The 21,712-nt window shown below is 46.3% G+C and overlaps 3 protein-coding genes and 1 long non-coding RNA gene across 6 annotated transcripts; 1 reads left to right on the top strand and 3 right to left on the bottom strand.

Moving 5' to 3' along the window:
• Nucleotides 1-4,022: 4,022 nt before the first annotated feature.
• On the bottom strand, nt 4,023-5,819 carry LOC125578255. Its single transcript, XR_007316353.1, has 4 exons — nt 4,848-5,819; nt 4,672-4,769; nt 4,249-4,584; nt 4,023-4,167 (listed from the first exon to the last, which is right to left on the bottom strand). It is a non-coding gene; the product is annotated as an uncharacterized LOC125578255 (long non-coding RNA).
• A 5,303-nt stretch (nt 5,820-11,122) lies between these two features.
• Nucleotides 11,123-13,405, bottom strand: LOC106448743. The gene is made up of 3 exons (XM_013890589.1): nt 13,203-13,405; nt 12,104-12,989; nt 11,123-12,058 (listed from the first exon to the last, which is right to left on the bottom strand). The coding sequence occupies exons 1-3, from the start codon at nt 13,403-13,405 to the stop codon at nt 11,123-11,125; spliced, it is 2,025 nt and encodes a 674-aa protein (XP_013746043.1).
• A 159-nt stretch (nt 13,406-13,564) lies between these two features.
• Nucleotides 13,565-17,340, bottom strand: LOC125578131. Its single transcript, XM_048740428.1, has 2 exons — nt 17,277-17,340; nt 13,565-17,197 (listed from the first exon to the last, which is right to left on the bottom strand). Exon 2 carries the CDS (start codon nt 15,998-16,000, stop codon nt 13,565-13,567), a length of 2,436 nt encoding a protein of 811 aa, XP_048596385.1. The 5' UTR covers nt 16,001-17,197; nt 17,277-17,340.
• A 1,180-nt stretch (nt 17,341-18,520) lies between these two features.
• Nucleotides 18,521-21,278, top strand: LOC106446926 (L-ascorbate peroxidase S, chloroplastic/mitochondrial-like). Of its 3 annotated transcripts, none has more exons than XM_013888749.3 (11): nt 18,521-18,816; nt 18,885-19,152; nt 19,219-19,319; nt 19,385-19,472; nt 19,564-19,631; nt 19,714-19,800; nt 20,314-20,388; nt 20,482-20,559; nt 20,637-20,741; nt 20,875-20,913; nt 21,001-21,278. In XM_013888749.3, exons 1-10 carry the CDS (start codon nt 18,637-18,639, stop codon nt 20,887-20,889), a joined length of 1,065 nt encoding a protein of 354 aa, XP_013744203.1. In that variant the 5' UTR covers nt 18,521-18,636; the 3' UTR covers nt 20,890-20,913; nt 21,001-21,278. The 3 variants fall into 3 exon arrangements, with proteins under 3 accessions (XP_013744203.1, XP_048596152.1, XP_013744204.1); XM_013888750.3 differs by having other exon boundaries at nt 18,522-18,816; nt 18,888-19,152; XM_048740195.1 differs by lacking the exons at nt 20,482-20,559; nt 20,637-20,741; nt 20,875-20,913; nt 21,001-21,278 and having other exon boundaries at nt 19,920-20,389.
• The last annotated feature ends 434 nt before the right edge of the window (nt 21,279-21,712 follow it).

Raw genomic sequence — 21,712 nt, 5'->3', positions numbered from 1 at the left:
CATCTCCTATGGATACCTAGCGTGAACTACTGCCACACATACTTTCCTTAGACTCTATATGCTTTCCCACCCATGCTTAACCTTAACGTTATTTTTCTATACTTTGATTGTAACGGCCCGGTTCCTGGCCCAAAAATTTCTTAAGGAGAGCTCGTTAAGACTGCAGCCCATTAGGGTAAATGACCTAGGGTTCCCTCTTTTTCCTATAAATGAAGCTGCCTCCTCTCACTTTTCTCTCATTTCTGAAACTTGAGTGAAGCTCTGCAGAGATTTAGAGAGACTAGGAAACCCTAGCCGTCAAGCTTCTCTTTTTCCTTTTCTCTCTTCTTCTCTCACGCCTCTCTTTCTCTCTCTCTCTCTCTCTCTCTCTCTCCCTCCGTGATCTCTCTCTCTCTCTCTCCTCGCCGGCGCCGTGTAGTGGTGGTGGTGACCAGATCTCAATCTCCTCTCCCGTGTCTCTTGCTTCCAGATCCAGATCTAAGCCAAGGTGGAGTGTCTCGAACCCAACCTTCTCTCATGATTCTGTATACTCCTTTATGTTGGAGTTAGGTTGTTTAGACCCTGTTTGAGAGTTATGTTGATAGAACATGATAATTGCTAGGATGATAGATGAATGAATCATGATGCATAAGAACCCTCATACTGTTAACGGGACTTGATGAACTGATATATGTTGTGGTGATGTTGATTGGTTGATGAGTGATGCTTGTATGTTTGGATGTGTAGTCCCATGTGTGGTTTGTGATTAAAGCTAGGATGCTAGAGAGAAATGAATGCTAAGCTGATAGATGAGTAATGATTGATAATGTTATTGAAGTAGAACTTGAGTGCGATGTGTATTGTGTGCGACACCGATAACGGGTGGCGTCTAGTGAATGAGTCCAAGTACAAGTCTAAATGAAAAGGGAAAGTAAATGAAAAATGAGAAGGGATAAGTGTAATTGATAAGGATGTGAAAGGATAAGTGAAAGTATAGAAGAATAACGTTAAGGTTAAGCATGGGTGGGAAAGCATATAGAGTCTAAGGAAAGTATGTGTTGTAGTAGTTCACGCTAGGTATCCATAGGAGATGTGGCCAATCCACATGAATATGGAAGCACCCATAGGAGATGTGGCCAATCCACAAGAATATGGGGTAGAAGCCTAGTTGGGGCTACCCACTGATGAAAAGGACGTATTGATGAAAAGGATGTGCATTGTAGGGTCTTTAGCTCATGGTCGGGTAACGGGGAGTTAAAAGTGTCATAGGATCGAGTCGGACTGGTAAGATGAGTCGGATAAGTCTAGGGTTTGACGTGTGTGGCAATGAGTGAGATCATTGTATTGATTGATCACTAGGTTGTTAGAAATGTATGGAATTGAATGTGGAAATTACAGATGACGATATGAAATGATAAAATGCATTAACTGACTGTAGTGGCTAGTCAGTCCTAGTTTCCGCATAGAGTAGTATAGAGTGTCATGCGGGCAGGCTGGTCTAGAGCCACTTCACTGAGTAACTTGTTGCTCACCCCTCCATTTCCATTTTTCCCTGTGCGCAGGACTGTAAGTAGAAGTATATGGATGTGGGTGTGACGGTATTTCAAAGAAGGTTATGCGCTCGTCTCTCGGGACCAGTAACGGGACACGTAGGGTTGTCTAAATGAGTAGACACGTGTCCATAACGCCCCTTCGATAACCCCGGTCGGACGCCGGGGGATCGGGCTGTTACAATTGGTATCAGAGCGGGTTAAGATCCCTTAGTTCTGTCCTAAGGGATCAGCATTTCCGACGTTTTCAAAAAAAAAACTTGTTTTCATTAAAAGAAAAGAGTTTGTAAAAGTTTTGTTTCTTCTAACACTCCTGAAAATGATTTCAAAACCACCCACTATATCTATACGTTATTATGATTTTGATCAGATCCATTGTACTTGCAAAATTTCTTTTTGAGCTTAATTCATTCATTGGTTTTTAAAAGATCCCCGAGCAAAGTTGTTCTCGCCTTGTGTGCCTCCCTTGTATGATGTGTGATTGTGTGAGTTCCTTTTGTTATCGGATGTTAAGTTCGGAAGTCTAGGGCTTGGAATTCGGGGACGGATTCCGATTAACAGGGGAGAATTGTAACGGCCCGGTTCCTGGCCCAAAAATTTCTTAAGGAGAGTCCGTTAAGACTGCAGCCCATTAGGGTAAATGACCTAGGGTTCCCTCTTTTTCCTATAAATGAAGCTGCCTCCTCTCACTTTTCTCTCATTTCTGAAACTTGAGCGAAGCTCTGCAGAGATTTAGAGAGACTAGGAAACCCTAGCCGTCAAGCTTCTCTTTTTCCTTTTCTCTCTTCTTCTCTCACGCCTCTCTTTCTCTCTCTCTCTCTCTCCCTCCGTGATCTCTCTCTCTCTCTCTCCTCGCCGGCGCCGTGTAGTGGTGGTGGTGACCAGATCTCAATCTCCTCTCCCGTGTCTCTTGCTTCCAGATCCAGATCTAAGCCAAGGTGGAGTGTCTCGAACCCAACCTTCTCTCATGATTCTGTATACTCCTTTATGTTGGAGTTAGGTTGTTTAGACCCTGTTTGAGAGTTATGTTGATAGAACATGATAATTGCTAGGATGATAGATGAATGAATCATGATGCATAAGAACCCTCATACTGTTAACGGGACTTGATGAACTGATATATGTTGTGGTGATGTTGATTGGTTGATGAGTGATGCTTGTATGTTTGGATGTGTAGTCCCATGTGTGGTTTGTGATTAAAGCTAGGATGCTAGAGAGAAATGAATGCTAAGCTGATAGATGAGTAATGATTGATAATGTTATTGAAGTAGAACTTGAGTGCGATGTGTATTGTGTGCGACACCGATAACGGGTGGCGTCTAGTGAATGAGTCCAAGTACAAGTCTAAATGAAAAGGGAAAGTAAATGAAAAATGAGAAGGGATAAGTGTAATTGATAAGGATGTGAAAGGATAAGTGAAAGTATAGAAGAATAACGTTAAGGTTAAGCATGGGTGGGAAAGCATATAGAGTCTAAGGAAAGTATGTGTGGCAGTAGTTCACGCTAGGTATCCATAGGAGATGTGGCCAATCCACATGAATATGGAAGCACCCATAGGAGATGTGGCCAATCCATAAGAATATGGGGTAGAAGCCTAGTTGGGGCTACCCATTGATGAAAAGGACGTATTGATGAAAAGGATGTGCATTGTAGGGTCTTTAGCTCATGGTCGGGTAACGGGGAGTTAAAGGTGTCATAGGATCGAGTCGGACTGGTAAGATGAGTCGGATAAGTCTAGGGTTTGACGTGTGTGGCAATGAGTGAGATCATTGTATTGATTGATCACTAGGTTGTTAGAAATGTATGGAATTGAATGTGGAAATTACAGATGACGATATAAAATGATAAAATGCATTAACTGACTGTAGTGGCTAGTCAGTCCTAGTTCCCGCATAGAGTAGTATAGAGTGTCATGCGGGCAGGCTGGTCTAGAGCCACTTCACTGAGTAACTTGTTGCTCACCCCTCCATTTCCATTTTTCCCTGTGCGCAGGACTGTAAGTAGAAGTATATGGATGTGGGTGTGACGGTATTTCAAAGAAGGTTATGCGCTCGTCTCTCGGGACCAGTAACGGGACACGTAGGGTTGTCTAAATGAGTAGACACGTGTCCATAACGCCCCTTCGATAACCCCGGTCGGACGCCGGGGGATCGGGCTGTTACACAATGGATCATTGTACTACCGTACAAGTCATATATATATAGTGGAAACAATTGCCTTGTCCTGGAAAAAAAGTAAGAGCAGCGGACCAGTGAAGAATGCAAAATAAAACAAAACAATAGGTACTCTTACTCGATCAAAATGGATAGAAGAAATCTGAACATACCGTTATAACCCATGCCTCCGCGTTGAAATCGTCTTGGGGATGGGGGTACTGGGGCAGGTGCCTTGAAATTGCTAAACCCTAGAGTAGCAAAATTGCTAAATGAGGTGAAGCTACAGTTTTATGGAGCAAATAACAAGAACATGGCCATCCCACGGATATAACGCTTACATTTCTATTAGTACCAGAACGTGATCCACCAACAACAATACATGATGTGCATTTAGCGCATATAAATCCAGCATGCTCAAGGTGATGCCGATCATATATAAATAAGACTCCTTTGTATATATGCCTCACGGGACCTTGTTTACCCTATTATGTACGCATTAATTGGCATGAGATAATTAGCGTTGAGAAAGATAACCCACAGCGCCAGTCTGTAAAGGTACTCACTTGGCTAGGACCCTCGATTACTCTAACATCATCTTTCACAGCAATGACATTTTTGTAGCGATCTTGAACACTAATTTTCCTATCGAGTTTGCATTTGATTTCTCTGAGTTTGACAAGAGCAACCTCTGGTCTGTCAGGATTCCCTTTAAGAACCTAAGGACATTAAAACAGAGTTAAACATCCATTGGCGTTTATAAGAAAAAGAAAAACAAAAAGAAAATCTGAAACTGCAGCAGCTACACATAAGACTTAATGATTGTTGTATTTTCAGAAAGTTGGCAATTTATCTGAAAAGCTTCATTTTCTAGACGTATAATTACTCCAAAGCTAAGGTTACTGCATCAAAAAATAAAAAAAAAAGGTTTCAGAAGCGTGAAAATGGGAACTCTGCATCACTTCAAGATGAGTAGGTATTCCACTTACTCCAGAAGGACAAGATCATGAAGTTCATACTGCCCGATTTTGGTAACACCAGTTGTCACTTCTGAGCTCTCAACAACATGATCAGCAAACACGCGGACCTATACGTATATTCTCTTGAGATTTAGTTACCATAGTCGTCAGAAAAAGACTCAATTCATACACAAAAGTTGACTTACATGTTCTTTGGTCGTGTCAGACAGAATGATAAGCACATGTTGATCAACTTTGACAACCCTGCCTGTTGCTCCTTCATGGGTCCCAGAAACAACCTTCACGTGATTTCCAGGCTCAAAGTATTGCAGAGCTCTTTCTCATTTACAGCAAGAGGATCCTGCAATACAAGAGTAATGGTCGGCCTTTTTCCATGGCTCGATGATCTTAGAAACACGCAACCAGTACCAAAAGCCAAGTGGTAAGGATGCTTACAGGGAGACCTTTCATTCCTGATCTGATCAGAACGTTTTCCTCATCTACTTTCTCAACCCAACCTTTCAAGTTTTTAAGATCCCCCTTGATAACGATAACTGCATCACCCTTCATAAAGTGACCTTTCTTTCTGTTTGCAAATAAAGTTGACAGACCACCAAATTCGGCCTCTCCATTTTCACTTGGCTTATTGAATTTTTCAAGTTCATCAAAAGTTGGTGTAACATTCTTGTTTGATCGGAAAACGGTGAAAAGGAGATGTGGGTTTAACAAAGACGTTTTTATTATGGTCGGAAGAAACGTTCAGTCGGTTACAAGAGAAGTAAAGAGAATGCGACAGAGAAGAGGCCGGTAACTCGATGAGCTACCGGAAAAGTACAAATAACGGCAAGATGAAGTAAAGGTGAAAACCCTAATCTAGCCGCCAAGTGTTAGTCAGATGATTTCGGATCCCTTTCTCGTTCCTCTTCCTTCTCCTTATATAGTCCTCTGATGTGTCGTTCTTGACCTAGCTTATGTCGTCTTCGTGGGCTTTCCTTATTGGGCCGAGAGGCCCGTATTCATCCGAGCGGTCGCCGAGCTGGGTGCCTCTTAGTCGACGTCGGTCGACTCAAGGTACTCTAGAAGAGAGCCGAGAGACTGACCTTTTAAGCCGACTATCTAAGCCATCGCTTTCTTTGGTCCGGGCCAGGCCTTCTATTCCTTGGGCCTTGTGGGATGGTTAGATCCATCCCCTACAGTAAGTCCCCCCGGTCCATCAGTGAGCAAAGAGTCGCCTCGCTCATGATCGATTCTGGAACTTGAAGGTTCAAAGGAATAGAAGTCCTGTCGGGAGGTTGAAGCGATGGGTCGATGAGTCGCAGAAAAGGCTGCGGCGATACCTTCTCTCGGAGTTGTTGAGTCGCAGGCTCCCAGATTTTGATCAGTGTGTCTTGGTAAATTTGTCGGTTTAGCCGATTTTAGGATAACCGTTGGTTAATTAAGACGAGACGCCGGAAAGTCGCGGGAGTCGTTGGGATCTTTGGGAGAGTTTCGAGGCCCATTTAGGCCCGTTTAGACTTAATGATGACGCTTCGATTTTCCCCCGTCTCTTCTTTTCACGACACGTCGAGAAGCGGAATCGTCGCGAGGGTCCGCTGGGTTTTTAGGGGAGATTTCGAGGCCCATTTAGGCCCGAATAGGCCTAATGATGACACCTCGAGTTTCCCCCTTCTCTTTTCCTTATAAATATGCGGTCCTTCTCTCATTTCTTCAAGTTTTTCTCCGCGATCAAAGGTACTTTCTCTCTCTTTCCTTTATCTCTCTAAGTGTTGTTAGATTCATTCGAAGCATTCTTCACCGTTACGCTCCGCGATGTCGTCGGGTCAGAGGTTATCGAGGCAGCAGAAAGGGAAGGCAGTCGCAGCGGCGTCAAATACGGCAAGAAATCCCGACGGGGATCGCGTCGGAGATCCAGAAGCGATTCATCGTGGGGCGATGATGGATACGGCGAACCTATCCCGTTCTCATAGGCTTCTGGTCGCGGATGCTACGAGACTTGCGAGGGAAGGAAGTGAGAACGTCGTTACGAGAGACGCGACGGAATGTGCGAGAGACGGGCAGAGCGGGGCGATGCCTGTTGAGTCGATCACCTTGAGGGCTCGACCTGTGGAGGGTGGTTCCTCGGAAAGCGATGATTCTGATGCCGAACTATTCCCGACTATCTTCTACCCTGACGGGATTTTCGAAGAGCTTCCTCAACTCCATACCGACTTATTGCGTCCTGCCTTCTTAGCCGGTAAGGACTGGGAAGGCGTAGAGAAGACAAAGTCGACTTCAGGAAGTGTGAAGAGGGTTCTTCGGGCTGCTGGCGCCGTGGGCGTGACCTTCCTTGTGCCTACGGAAACGCAGAGGCCTTGGTCTCCTCCGATTGGGTACCAGACGGTGTATGAGTCCTATTTTCAGGGAGACACTCACTGCTGGTTCCCCATCCCGCGATTGATTACTGCCTACGCCAGACGCCGAGATCTCGCGATCAGTCAGCTGCTGAATGGCTCGCTGCGACTAGCGGTTACTTTGTCGGTTTTGGCGGAGCAGATCGATATGCCGATGAGCGTCAGATCATTCGAGGAGATGACCTCAATAACCGATATGAAGGATGGCACCTACTCGGTGAAGATGCGACCGAACTGCAATGTATGTGCCGGTCATCCGAATAAGACGCAGAACTGGCAACGTTCCTACTTCTTCCTCAAGTCCGACAGCTCGGCCTTCGAGGAACCTCCCCAAAATGATTATCGAGTTCTTTGGAACCGTTCTTGCGGTAGAATATTCTGTCGCGATCCGTAAGAAACTTGTCGATTCTAATCATGTATATTTTTTTTGCTTTGTATGCAGTCGGCCATCCTACTTCTCCCGTTTATCCCGAAGATTTCTTGAGGAGTGTCCGTGCCGTCGCTCTGCTTCGATTCTATCGCTGGTCCGAGATCACCGTTAAGAAGATCCGCGAGCTTAAAGATCGAATCGCTCGAAGTATGTTTTCCCGCACCTTTAGATTACATCATTTTAGTCGTAAGCTTTTTTATCGCGTCTTGACTCTTCTGCATGTTTTCAGGAGAGTGGAGATCCGACCTTCCGACCGTTCTTCCTATTCGCGCTAAGCGACTAGACATCTTCCCGAGAGACATCCAGAAACAAATTTCTGAGGCGAAGAAGATGGGTACTCTTCCTGATCTGAGCGCGATGATAGCGGCCCAGCTGGGGCTGACTAGCGGGGAAGGACCTTCGATGGCGGTTCCTCGTGCTGGCGAGGTTCCCCCTTCCGATGCCAGAGGCGCGGGGAAGGGCAGAAAAAGGAAAAGAGGTGACGGCTCGGGAGTTGAGAGGAGTACCGAGGAGGCGAGTGATGTCCCTCCTTCTGGTGAACCTCAGAAGAAGAAAAAGAAGAAGAGGACAAAGAAGAAGTCCGTTAGCGAGGAGTCGGGGAATCTCGAGGGACCGACCGAAACTGAGGGGGGAGACGTCCAGGAAGAGGAACTTCACCCCGAGGAGGAGGTTCTCGAAGATGGGGCCCTTGGAGAAGAAGACGACGAGGAGGAGGCCGTCGACGGGCAGGAGTCCGAGGCTTCTCTCGGAGATGCGCGCTCAGATAACCTCGAAGAGGAATCTGAGGGGTCGCCACTTCTGATAAGAGGGCGTGGCGACGAAGCAGGTGGCGAGGAGCGATTTCCTGCTCCGATGTCTCCTCATGCAGAGGTTCCAGCCCGTCCCAATATCGGGGCCGTCCAGACTGGTACCTCTTCTCGCGGTGATGCCATCTTGAGGAGGGTACCCGGAGTTAGCTTTCCCGACAAAGTCGACTTTCACTACGAGGGGCCGGCTCCGTTGGCGTACGTTCCGGAGAAATGCGGGGAGCTCCTTCGTCAGTTTAGGGGAAGGGCGAAACCTTTGCCCGCTGTGAAGGATCTTATCTTCGGGAGAGAGTACGAGGAAGCCGCGAGGGCCAAATTGCTGGTAAATAATTCAACTTCCTCTTATGTTTTTCTCGCTCCATTACCCTAGTGCTAATTCCTTGCGGTTTTCATTGCTTCGCATCTTTAGGGGGACAGCGCGATGAATGTCTTGATTGACAAGTATGATACTGCGCTGAAGGGAGCTTTGGGCGAGCTCGAGCTGGCTAAGAAGGAGTTTGCTGAGAAGGAGGAGGTCCTTGCTCGCCAGCTGAGCGAGAAAAGGAGCGATCTCGAGAGGCTCAATGGTATGGTTAGTCGCACCATAACTCGGAGAGACGAGCTGAAGGCCGAGTTGGAGGCGTCCCGAGGTGTCGTCCGTGAGCTTGAACAGAAAAATGCTGATCTCGAGAGCGAGATGGTCTCGCTTACTGCAGCTCATGAAAGGGAGATGAAATGCCTTAGGGACTCCAGGATCCTAGAGGTCACAAAGGAAAGGGGAAGAGTCGAGGCCGAGATGGCTGCGAAAGCTAACCGTCGTTTTGCGAGGATTCGTTCCCGAGAAGAGCGGCGAGGCCCTTATGATGAAGCTCGGTTACTCCATAGCCAAGCCTTTGGGACCAGGAAATGCCTCGAAGCCTTAAGGAGGGCTGGGAGCGACATCTCGCAAGCTACCATCGAGATATTCGCGGAGCAAGAGAGGAAATACGAGCAAGAGGCCGGAAAGCTCAAAGTGGGCGAGATACCCGCGGGAGATCTCGCACTCTCTCCTCTTGTGTTGGACTCTCAGTTCGTGGATGCTCGAATCTTGGCGAGTCTTGATCCGTATGGGTCCAACGCCGGCTTAATCGATCCCGAGACTGCGCTGACTCTTCACACTCCGCTTACTCATCTGACCGAAGAACGGCATGCAGACCCGACGCCCCTCGGTGAGGGTCCTTCGACTGCGTTCGAGGGAGAGACGCCTAACCGAGGGAACCTTGCTGCTGAAGATAACGCTCCCCTGCTCGTACTTTCGGACACTTCGGCTGAAGGATCCCGTCGAGGCAATGAAGAAGAGAATGTGGGGGTGTTTGAAGAGGTCCTGAGATCAGATGAGATGCACGTCTCTCCGGCTGCTCGTGAGTCGAGTGTTAGGGCTTCGGAGCTTTCTGCCCTCAACGATCGTGAGAGCGACCGAGAGGATTAGGGTCTCTTGTATGTTGTTTTCTTTTTGAGTCCCGGAGGACTTCTGTTGTTGTTTTTCTTTTCTAGAATTCTGCCTGGGGCTTTTTTTCTTGTCTTTGTCATTTCGAACTCTTTGAATCGCTTAAGCCGTTTTATTTAACTTAGACTTGTCTTATCAAATGCATGATTTCTCGAGATTCGAAGTAACTCTATTTGTTCGGTGTAAACGCTGTTCGAGGCGTCGAATCATTATAGTTTTAAGCTCGTTATGACTTTGTCTCGGTCGACCTCTTTGAGTCGCGACTGTTTGCCATTTTGAGTTTCATTGTTAATTATGAGTTCTCGACTTTGACGGTTCCAAATCGATCCTAACGTAATTTTCAAGCGTTTGGTTGGCCAGACCTTACTTAGTCAATTATAGGGTGAATTGGAGTCATTGTCTCGGCCGTGTTGGTTTAGGTCGCAACACGGCCGACTCCCGTGAATACGTGTCTGTCCAGGACGTATTCAACGTGGGATGCGAGTGCCGATACGTTTGTTCGAGAAGCCGGGGCGTGTTCGTGTAGGCATCGCTTCAGTGATCGTCTGCTTCGGAGATCGATTCCTCGGGGAGGGGTTTTTTTTTTTTTTATATTTCGGCTGGACCCTTTTTCTTTGGGCTGCCTACGTATCCCTTTGCGGGAATCAAGCCATTCGTAGTTCTTAGATTGTGAGTAAAAGTGGCCTTTGAGGCGCATTTACTCGATTTTTTTTTTGGGGAGTAAAAGTGGCCTTTGGGGCGCATTTACTCGGTTTTTTTTTTTTTTTTTTTTTTTGCGAGTAAAAGTGGCCTTTTGGGGCGCATTTACTCGATCTTTTTTTTTGGGGAGTAAAAGTGGCCTTTGGGGCGCATTTACTCGGGTTGGTGTTTGCCTCGACTAAGGATGGAAGAGGCGGAGATGTTTGGAGTTCCAGGCTCTCGGTACTGCTTCGCCTGTTGAAGTCTCGAGGCGGTATACTCCTGGCTTGATGACTTCGACTATCTTGTATGGTCCTTCCCAGTTGGCTCCGAGCTTGCCGGCTTTCCACTCCTTAGTGTTTTCGAAGACCTTTCTTAAGACAAGGTTGCCCATCTCGAGAGGACGCGACTTGACCTTTTTGTTGTAGTAGCTCTCGATTTGATGCTGGTAATTCTGGATGCGGAGTAACGCTTGGTCGCGCTTTTCCTCGATGTCGTCAAGTGCGTCGAGGAGCATGTCGCGGTTGAGTTCGGCGTTCTGTGACATTCGCGATCGGCGCAGACTCGTCATGTTCACTTCTGCGGGAGCCATTGCCTCGACGCCGTAGGCCATTGAGAAGGGTGTAGTCTTCGTCGCTCCGCGAGGAGTGGTTCTGTGGGACCACAGGACACCGTCTAGTTCGTCTGCCCAGCAACCTTTCTTTAAGTCGAGTCATTTCTTCAGACCGTCTATGATGGTCTTGTTCGTTAATTCGGCTTGGCCATTACTTTGCAGGTTTCTCGGGGTCGACATGTTGAGTCGAATGCGCCATCTATCGCAGAAGCCCTTGAATTGATGCGAGATGAATTGTGAACCGTTGTCCGTGATTATCTCGTATGGGAGCCCGTGTCGGCAGATTATGTTCTTCCAGACGAAGTTTTGTACTTCCTTGTCGGTTATGCTGGCATAGGCTTCGGCTTCAACCCATTTGGTGAAGTAATCGGTGAGAACCAGGATGAACTTCTTTTGTCGAGATGCTGGCATCGGACCGATAATGTCCATTCCCCACCGCATAAATGGGTATGGAGCAGTCAAGGTGTGGAGAAACTCCGTTGGGCTGTGTATGGTTTTGGCGTGACGTTGGCATTTATCGCATTTGCGCGCGTATGTCTCGCAGTCGGCGTTCATGGTTGGCCAGTAGAATCCGAGGTTTTTAACTTTTAGTGCGAGAGCTCGCCCGCCCGAGTGATTGCCTGCTGCTCCTTCGTGTGTTTCGGCCATGACGAGTCTCGTTTCTTCGCCGGCGATACATTTGAGTAGTACCTTTGTTGCAGTCCATCGGTGTAGTTCCCCATCCATGACGACGTAGTGTGCGCTACGTCGTTTCAGTCGCCGTGCGTCCCATTTCTCGACGGGCAGTAAACCTTCAGCGAGGTAATCGATGAGTTCCTTGCACCAATCTGTTGGGTGATCATCTTGCGAAGGAGATTCCACTTTGTCGATATCCATCGCGTCGTTGATCGCTGCTATAATCACGGCCTGTTCTGCCTTCGTGTCGATGCTCGGTTTCTCGATTTTGTGGATTGGGATTGTCCTCTTGACTTGGTCGTGTAGCTTGCTTCCCAGAGCGGCGAGGGCGTCGGCACAAACATTCTCTCCGCGAGGAACCTTCGTGAGTTCGAAGAACTCGAAGTCTCGCGTAAGGTCTTGGACGAGTTTGAGGTAGGCGTCCATCCTTTCGTTGCGGACGTCGTAATCACCGAGGTATTGGCTTACGACGAGTTGAGAGTCGCAGTAAGCGCTGATTCTTTTGGCTTTCACCGCCTTGGCGAGACGGAGCCCCGCGATGAGGGATTCGTACTCAGCTTCGTTGTTTGACGCCGCAAAACCAAAACTGAATGACTGCCGAATGAGTTCTCCTGTTGGTGATTGCAATTGCACTCCTGCTCCTGATCCTTTGCTCGTGGATGAACCGTCGACGTGGAGGATCCAGTTTACACTTGGTAGGATGAGGTCTTGCTCCAGCTCTGGCGTCAACTCGATCAAGAAATCGGCAAGGACTTGTGACTTTGCTGCTGTGCGATTCTTGTACACGATGTCATGTTCGCTCAGCTCCATCGCCCATTTGGTCAACCGTCCCGACTGGTTAGTATTTTGCATAACCATTCTGAGTGGTTGGTTGGACAGTACTTCGATCGTGTGCGACTGGAAATAGGGTCGCAGTTTTCTGGCCGAGGTGACGACGGCTAGGGCCATTTTTCCGAGTGTTGGATATCTCGTCTCTGGCTCCGTCATTCTTTTACTTGTGTAAAAGATTGGTTTCTGTTCTCCCCAATCTTCTCGAATCAGTACGCTGCTGACGGCGGAGGATGTGATGGCGATGTAGAGAGATAGTGTGTCGCCGGCCTCTGGCTTCGATAGTACGGGTGGGGTCGTGAGATAATGCTTGAGTTGATTGAACGCCTCTTCGCATTTTTCATCCCAGACGAACCTCTTGTTTCCCCTTAGTAGCTCGTAGAAGGGAAGACACTTGTCGGTCGATCGCGAGATGAACCTGTTGAGAGCTGCTATGCGTCCCGTTAGTCGCTGCACTTCGCGGCTGTTTTTCGGGCTTGGAAGGTCGAGAATCGCCGAGATCTGCTTGGGGTTAGCTTCGATTCCTCGCTGAGTGACGATGTAGCCGAGGAATTCCCCGGAGGTGACACCGAAGGTACATTTGGCCGGGTTGAGCTTCATCCCGTAGTCGTTCAAGATCTTGAAGCAGTCGCGTAAGTTATTTAGGTGGTCGTCGGCCTTGAGCGATTTGACTAACATTTCGTCGATGTACACTTCCATGGTGTTGCCAAGCTGATCAGCGAACATTCGGTTAACGAGTCGCTGATAAGTCGCGCCGGCGTTTTTTAGCTCGAAGGGCATCACCTTGTAGCAATAAGTCCCTCTGTCGGTGATGAATGCTGTCTTCTCGCGATCATCGGGGTGCATCAAGATCTGGTTGTATCCCGAGAAAGCGTCCATGAAGGTTAGGAGTTCGTTACCAGCGGTTGATTCGACGAGACGATCGATGTGAGGGAGTGGGTAACTATCCTTTGGGCATGCCTTGTTGAGGTCCGTGAAGTCGACGCATATGCGCCATTTGCCGTTTTTCTTCTTGACGACGACCGGGTTGGCTAACCATTAGGGGTATCGAACTTCGGTAATAAAACCCGCGTCGAGGAGCCTGTCGACTTCTTCGTTCACTGCTTTAGATCTTTCTGGACCGAGTTTCCGTCGCTTCTGTCGGATGGGTTTGAACGTCGGGTCGACGTGCAGTTCATGGGAGGTAACTGCGGGGTCGATCCCCTTCATGTCGGAGGTCTTCCAGGCGAACGTTGAAGCGTTGTCTTTGATGAAAGAGACGATCCTTGAACATATGTCGTCGGACAGGTAGACGCCAACTCGGATGATTTTCGTTGGGTCGGACTCATCAATTGCGACTTCGCGAACTTCCTCCTTCTGGGGGTATATCTTGTGAAGTGGTTTACTGAAGGAGTTGACGAGGGAAGCCTGTTGCTGCATCTTTACAGTTGCGATCAGCAGTTCTCTCGCGGCTTGTTGATCTCCCCGAATCGTCTGTGTTTTTCCGTCTTTGCTGGGAAACTTGACGCATTGATGGTACGTCGAGGGAACGGCTTTCATGGAATGCAACCATGGTGTTCCGAGGATGGCATTGTAGGGCGCTTTGGCTCGGATGACGGAGAACTTGACGGTACGGGTTATACCACCTGCGTATACTGGAAGATGAATTGTTCCGATCATTTGCTCCGAGGCTCCGTTGAAGCCAGTGAGCGTGCGGGAGGAAGGCTTCATATCTCTTAAATCGACTCCCATTTTGTCGAGTGTGTCGCGAAAGATGAGATCGACTGAGCTGCCGGTATCGATAAGGACTTTCGCGACTAGACATTCTCCGATGTCGAGGTCGACGAGGAGAGGATCGTTGTGTGGCATGTGGACGCCCTTGGTATCTAGTGCCGAAAAAGTGATCTGGTGATCATTTTCGACTGGAGGAGGCCACTTCTTGGAGGTGGTGGCTTGTCGTTTGTAGTCTTTGACGGCTCGAACTGAGTCACCGCAAGGGGGTGATCCTCCCATTATGACGCTAATGTGCGGGGTGCGGGTAGCTCGCATTGATTCGAGTTGCTTCCTCAAATCATCAGTTGTGTTCTCGAATTTAGGAGTTTCTGCGGGCTTTTTCTTTTTTGATTCGAGACGTCGTCGCAGATCGGACCCTTTCGAACGGTTGAGTTGGATTCGCAGGTCATCGGCCTTTGAATTGAGCTGGTCGTGAAGGTCGCCGTTTTGACCTATTCTCCGGGCGCTGGATTTTGAGATGGTCGCACGGAGGTCGGCGCTTCCTACGTGTTCGTTCGTAGCGCTCTTTCGCTTCAATAGGGTGCGCAGGTCTTTATCTGTTATCGGGGAAGTGAGAGACTGCTCAACTTTGCTGTTCAGTTTGTCGCGTAAATCTGGTTGCACTGTCGAGGAGTCGTCGTCAGAGGAGTCACAAGGGCGAGAGAGTATGACTTCCACTCGTCGCCGGCGACGCGGATGTTCGTCTTCTGACGAATCGTTGGCGGAGCCAACGTTGTTGACAGGAGTGCGCTCAGGGCTCGCTCTTTCCTCGCTCGGGGCCGTGTTCTGTTGAGACTTCTGTGCCTTCTTCTCCTTGTTCTTACTCCAACTTTTGGTGTTTTTCGGTGTCGTTGGAGAGGTGGGCATTTGAATTGTCCCGTTAGTGATCCCGTCGAAAAATTGCCCGATGAGGACTTTGCATTCTTTCGTATCATGGGAATCCCTTTTGTGGTAGAGGCACCATTTCTTTGGCTCCTCGGAGTTTGAACTCGCTGGTTCGGACGACTTTGATTGCTTCGAGGCGGAGTCTCGATCCCAGTGGTTCCAGGCTTTCTCTCGCGTGACGGCTGCTGTTTTTGGCGATTCCTCGTCGCCGACCGAGCTAACGTAGCCTCGCTTCTGAGTGGTATTCCCACCGGAGGAGTGCTGGCGGGGCTCAGGGCGGGTGTCGTTTGTTCGGGCGGGTCGCTGTTTCGCTGCTGCTTCTTTTGCGAACTTTGCTCTTGTGTCTTCTTCCATGCGGATGAAGTTGTTCGAGCGAGCGATGGCGTCGGACACAGATTTCGTCGGGTATCGGTAAAGATCCTGACGGAACGTGGAGTCAACGTGCAAAGTGTTCATCAGAGACTCGACAGCGATAGGGTCAGGAATATCAACTTTCGAGACGATAGCCTTGAACTTCTCCATGAAGTCGCGGAGGCTTTGGCCGCTGGTGTGAGTGAGGTTCCACAAATCCGACACGGTCGTTTCTTGGTTAGTGAACATGATATAGTTCTTCAGGAAGGCCGTTGAGAGGTCGTGGAAACAATCGACGGAGTTTTCTCTGAGGCCTGTGAACCAAGTAAGGGCCGGTCCTTCTAGGGTTTCGACGAAGAGTTGGCAAAAGCCGGCGCCTTTGTCTTCGTCGGTCAGATTTGCGCGTCGCATCGCTATGTTGAAGGACGTGACATGAGTAGAAGGGTCGGAGAGACCTTTGAAGGTTGGAAGACGAAGTTTCTCCATCTTCTGGAGCCGTACGCCGGTGACCCTTTGCGTGAAGGGTGTACGAAGAGATTCCGCGAGTACGTGCTCGATTTGGGGCGCCGAGGTCGTCACCTGGTGGATCTTCGAGTTGATGTCAAGGACCGACTGTTTCAACGCTGCTAGTTCGCTTGCGGTGTGTGCGTTGATGTCGTTACCGGCGCTTTGGTTGTCGTTGCCCCGCGTAGGTGCTACGTTGGTGGTTCGTTCTGTGGCGAACAGGTGTCGACGGTACTGCGCCGTTGAAGCTTCGGCGTTTGCGGCGATAGGGGCGAGTATTTTTGCTATAGCTGTGATTTGGTCGACCGCCGCCTTCTACGCCGCTTCTTGCAGGGCGAGGCGTGCCAGGATGGTTTCCATAGACGCAGGAGGGGGTAGCGGAGTCACTGGTGTAGGCGTAGGTGTCACCTCGGGAGCCGGCATCACCTCGAGAGCTTTGCTAGACAAGAACTGTCCTCGCCTGACAAAGAACTGTCGTTGCTGACAACCATAGTACTAACGTTACTTTGCTAGAGAGGCCCCACGGTGGGCGCCAACTGTTTGATCGGAAAACGGTGAAAAGGAGATGTGGGTTTAACAAAGACGTTTTTATTATGGTCGGAAGAAACGTTCAGTCGGTTACAAGAGAAGTAAAGAGAATGCGACAGAGAAGAGGCCGGTAACTCGATGAGCTACCGGAAAAGTACAAATAACGGCAAGATGAAGTAAAGGTGAAAACCCTAATCTAGCCGCCAAGTGTTAGTCAGATGATTTCGGATCCCTTTCTCGTTCCTCTTCCTTCTCCTTATATAGTCCTCTGATGTGTCGTTCTTGACCTAGCTTATGTCGTCTTCGTGGGCTTTCCTTATTGGGCCGAGAGGCCCGTATTCATCCGAGCGGTCGCCGAGCTGGGTGCCTTTTAGTCGACGTCGGTCGACTCAAGGTACTCTAGAAGAGAGCCGAGAGACTGACCTTTTAAACCGATTATCTAAGCCATCGCTTTCTTTGGTCCGGGCCAGGCCTTCTATTCCTTGGGCCTTGTGGGATGGTTAGATCCATCCCCTACAATTCTGAGCAATGATGGACTTCAAAGATACTGCTTTGTACATGAAACCATCTTTGAAAAGCATGCCACCAATATTTTCAAAGTAATCACCGGTCATGGGATCACGCCGACGCTCAACACGTATGTGCAATTCCCTGTACGCATATAACAAATTTTAAGGGTGCAGAACTTTAACAAAATCTTCTCAAGTACAACGGCTTTTAACAAGACTACCTAGCTTCATCAATGTTCATGAAACGTGGAGGTGGAACAAAGGCTTTTTTCTTTACAACTTCTCCTCCGTCCTGCAGTTAGTAAGGGCAAAGTATGATCAAATAATCGTATGGCTTAAATCAATTCAAAACCTTAGAATGCAGGAAAGTCATAATAATTGCCCAGTCAGGCTACGTTGAACTATTACTCTATAAGGCATATTTACCAAAATAAAGAACATAATTCAAACCTGTTCGCTAAAGCTTGCTGGAAGGAACATCGATCGACAACTCTATTGGTGTATCGATCGACTATCAATAAATAGTATCGATCGACTATCAATGAATAGTATCAATCGACATTGGTTGATCCAACTCGCCCGATGGCGAGTTGGATGTGGTTTATCCAACTTGCCTAATGGTGTGTCGGACGATGCTGGTTTGGTTGTTTCGATGCTTGGGAAACGTTTGTTCGAGAGATTGAATGATCCTTTATGAGGAGCTTGTCGTATAATTTTTCTTTTTAATCATACAAAGTTTTAGTTTTCCACATTTTTATTTCTTTTTTAGAGAATAAAGATTGCTCGGAAACTTTCTGGCATTGGTTTCGTCGTCACAGATTTAGTATAACTAGGGGAGCTTTGTATTTGATTAACACACAGAAAAGTATTCTTAGCAAAAGTGGTTTCATTATTTGTACGGTGAGTGAATTATAAAAGGCTAAAGAAGTGAGAGTTTCTTAGGATCATGTGTTAGAAGATCATGGAAACGTGTGAGCCTAGTGTGTTTCCTGATTAAGTATGACTTGTAATTTTACTCGGAAGAGATTAGTAAAAACTTATTTCTTTGTTGATAAATTCTTTGTGTTCATCTGTGGTAGTACTCTACTTGACACAATACTGGTACTACTATATATGAGACTCTTCTTGTACTTTCAGATTTTCGTTATTATATATGAGATCTTCTTGTACTTTCAAATTTTCGTTGTTCAATATTTCTTTTTGGTGTTGAATCGAGAGAGAAAGAAAGACCAAACGAGAGCATGTGAGGTCAATAGAGTGTGTGTGATTCAGAGGCGTATCGTATTAGTTCATTTCATATTATGCATCCCCATTTTTTTTTGTTCTACGTAAAACACCTCGTACAGGAAAATCTCACCTACTCAATTAGCATAGTCAATTGTTAGGTAGTGCAACAACTCTCTTTTTTTTTCAAAAAAAAAAACATGTGGATTGACTGAGGACGTGCCATTTTGTTTTTTGGTAAAATAAAACAGACCTCGAAAACCCTCGAGTCATATTCTCCCTGCGGCGTGGCAGTATCAATCGCCGTTCAATCGCACTCTTAAACCTAAACCTAATAAAAACCGCAGATCGCTTCATATGGCAGAGCGCGTGTCTCTCGCACTCAACACCACCACCACCACTATGGCTTCCTCTCTTCGAACTCAAGTCTCAGCTTCTCGTCTCCTCCGCTTCTCCTCCTCTGGATCCAAACTCTCTTTTCCCTCGTCATCTTTATCGTTCACCAGATCTCTCGTCTCATCGCCGCTTCTCTCTCAGGTACCCTCGCAATTCTTCATTTCTCTTTTCCTATATCCGATCTGAGTTTCCTCTAATCCTGATCTCAGAAGAGATGTCAAGCTGCGTTGGTGAATCGGAGCTTCAGCTCGGCTGCAACCACCCACTGCACAGCAGCTACGGATCCTGAACAGTTGAAGAGTGCTAGAGAAGACATCAAAGAGCTCCTCAACACCAAGTTTTGCCACCCAATTCTTGTTCGTTTGGGATGGCATGATGCTGGCACCTACAACAAGAACATCTCTGAGTGGCCTCAGAGAGGTGGAGCTAATGGCAGTCTCAGATACGAGATTGAGCTTAAGCACGCTGCTAATGCTGGTAATATACACCTGTTTTTTTCTTCTCTCTCTCTCTCTTTAACCATATGTTTGTTGTTGCTTTCAGGTCTTGTAAATGCTTTAAACCTGATTAAGCACATCAAAGACATGTACTCTGGGATCTCCTACGCTGACCTATTCCAACTGGCCAGTGCTACTGCTATAGAGGTAAATCTTGAACCTACTTTTACTGGTCATGGACATATTTAGTAACTAGATTTTCTGAAATTCAGGAAGCTGGAGGACCAAAAATACCCATGAAATATGGAAGAGTTGATACCTCTGGTCCTCATGAGTGTCCTGAAGAAGGAAGGCTTCCTGGTATTAGCACTCTCATTTATGGATGTTTTCTTTGGTTACTGTCATATTATTTCAAAATTTATATTAGTTTCCAATGTCATATGTTCTATAGACGCTGGTCCTCCTTCACCCGCTAATCATCTCAGAGAAGTCTTCTACAGAATGGGTTTAGACGATAAGGTGAATTGCGCTTCAATTTTCATACTTCTAGAAGATAACCTATAAGTAAATGATTATATCTCGAATGACTTTGTAATTGCAGGACATAGTTGCATTATCTGGTGCACACACCTTAGGAAGATCTCGGCCAGAACGTAGTGGTTGGGGGAAGCCAGAAACTAAGTACACGGTATTCTTTCTTGTCCTGTTCCATAACGTATTGTTTATTGAACTTGTATTTAAGTTCTCACTATTATTGTTGGGAATTTGGTTCACAACTCATGTATGCCGTCCCGGTTGAACCCGCAGCGGTTATATATTTTGGATGCGGGACGGGTCAGCATATCAGCATATTTTAAACCCGATATCCGTTAATCTACAGGATTTATAATTTCATATTATTGTTTATGGATATTTATATTTAAGAAAATATGTATGTGTTGATATTTTTATATTATACAATTTATATTATGATTTTTTCTTTTTAATTAAAATTTATATAAAATTTTTAATTTAATTATTATGACTTGCGGATAACCACAAATTCAAGCAGGGCAGATGCCGGTATGCTAAATTTTCTTCGTAGGCTATGCAAGTCAAAAAAAATTTGAAAAAAAAACTGCTAACCCGCCGGGGGTCAAGCAGGTATCCGACCCATTTCCGAGCTCTACTCACTATGCGTTGTTGCAATATACTATTGTAGAAAGAGGGGCCGGGAGCACCAGGAGGACAGTCATGGACTCCAGAGTGGTTGAAGTTTGACAATTCTTACTTCACAGTTGCGTTTCAGAACATAACTCTTTCTTTACATCTTGAAATGAAAGTCTTTCTTTTTTGTCCTTTGATGTCTATTAATTTTTTTTCGTAACAGGAAATCAAGGAAAAGAGAGATGAAGATCTTCTTGTCCTGCCCACTGATGCTGCCATCTTTGAAGATCCTTCTTTCAAGGTTAAAAAAAACTCTAGTTGAATCATTTCAATATATGATATTTGCCTTTAAAACTGAAACTACAATGAAAATTGCAGGTCTATGCTGAGAAGTATGCTGCAGATCAGGATGCTTTCTTCAAGGATTATGCTGAATCCCATGCAAAACTCAGCAATCTTGGAGCAAAATTTAACCCTCCTGAGGTCAGCCGTTGTTATATATCTGTCGTTTTTATAGCATCAAAGCCATTATCATCTTCTCGCATCAAAATCATAATGATGCAGCATCGTGTTATAGATATATATTATTTGATTATTATTTTATCTTATTGTGTAGGGTATCATTATCTAGTCGGCATCTAATTTACTCTGTCGAGTAAGCTTTCTTTTCTTAATATCAAAATGCAATCAGTTTCCCAAATGTTCACTGAGTATCTCATTCGGGATTCTCTGGTTTATGCAGGGTACTTGTGATTTTTGAAAAAACAATAATGACAAAGAAGAGAGAGAACACTTGTCGAGGGAACTTTTCTTCTTAGTCTTGCAGATATCTTTTGGACAATGTTTCTGCACAAAGGATTTGGTTGATTTTCTTTTTTCGTTGAGGCCCTTAGCTATTGGTCGTTCGTGTCATGGTTGAATTGTCGTAATTGTTTTCTGAAATAACTTGAAAATGGGACACTTTTAAGTTGTCAATTAGACAATAGAGACGCATCAAGTTTAAATAAAAAATTTGAGCTATTTTACAGGTTTCTTAAAAATCCTTATTCTTTGGCGAACACTAATAACTCTCTACATTGCCATTGTTTATTAGTGACCTAAATTTCTTCGAACAAAAATGGCCTAGTGATTTAAATGTATACTAGATTTAGGTCCACTTTTAAAAGAGTGAATATATATTTTGTTTTATATTGTTTTTAGAAATTAAATTTTTATATTTGTATTTTTAGCTTGTGTTTTTCTTTATATAGTACTTAAATAATTAATAAAAAATTTAATAATTGTATTAAAATAGTTGGATCACATCTATATCAATAAGTCATGTTCCTGTTTTAATAGAATAGATTGTATTAGGGCTGGGCAAATAAACCGAATCCGAAAATCCGAACCGAACCCGATCCGATGAAAATGAATCCGAACCGATCCGAACCCGACATAAATACCGAATGGATCCT

The sequence above is a fragment of the Brassica napus genome, chromosome A9, assembly GCF_020379485.1.
Source record: "Brassica napus cultivar Da-Ae chromosome A9, Da-Ae, whole genome shotgun sequence".
Taxonomy (NCBI): Eukaryota; Viridiplantae; Streptophyta; class Magnoliopsida; order Brassicales; family Brassicaceae; genus Brassica; species Brassica napus.
The sequence above is the reverse complement of the archived record's forward strand: the minus strand, read 5'-3'. Positions and strand labels throughout refer to the sequence as shown.

Coding starts and splice junctions, on each gene's coding strand:
- LOC106446926 (XM_013888749.3), top strand. CDS start 18,637: ATGGCAGAGCGCGTGTCTCTCGCACTCAACACCACCACCACCACTATG. Junction 19,153..19,218: donor TAAGCACGCTGCTAATGCTG/GTAATATACACC, acceptor TGTTGCTTTCAG/GTCTTGTAAATGCTTTAAAC. Junction 19,320..19,384: donor CCAGTGCTACTGCTATAGAG/GTAAATCTTGAA, acceptor TCTGAAATTCAG/GAAGCTGGAGGACCAAAAAT.
- LOC106448743 (XM_013890589.1), bottom strand. CDS start 13,405: ATGGACGCTTTCTCGGGATACAACCAGATCTTGATGCACCCCGATGAT. Junction 12,990..13,202: donor GAAGTGTACATCGACGAAAT/GTTAGTCAAATC, acceptor CCCGAAAAACAG/CCGCGAAGTGCAGCGACTAA. Junction 12,059..12,103: donor TGGACGCCTACCTCAAACTC/GTCCAAGACCTT, acceptor GAACTCACGAAG/GTTCCTCGCGGAGAGAATGT.
- LOC125578131 (XM_048740428.1), bottom strand. CDS start 16,000: ATGGAGAAACTTCGTCTTCCAACCTTCAAAGGTCTCTCCGACCCTTCT.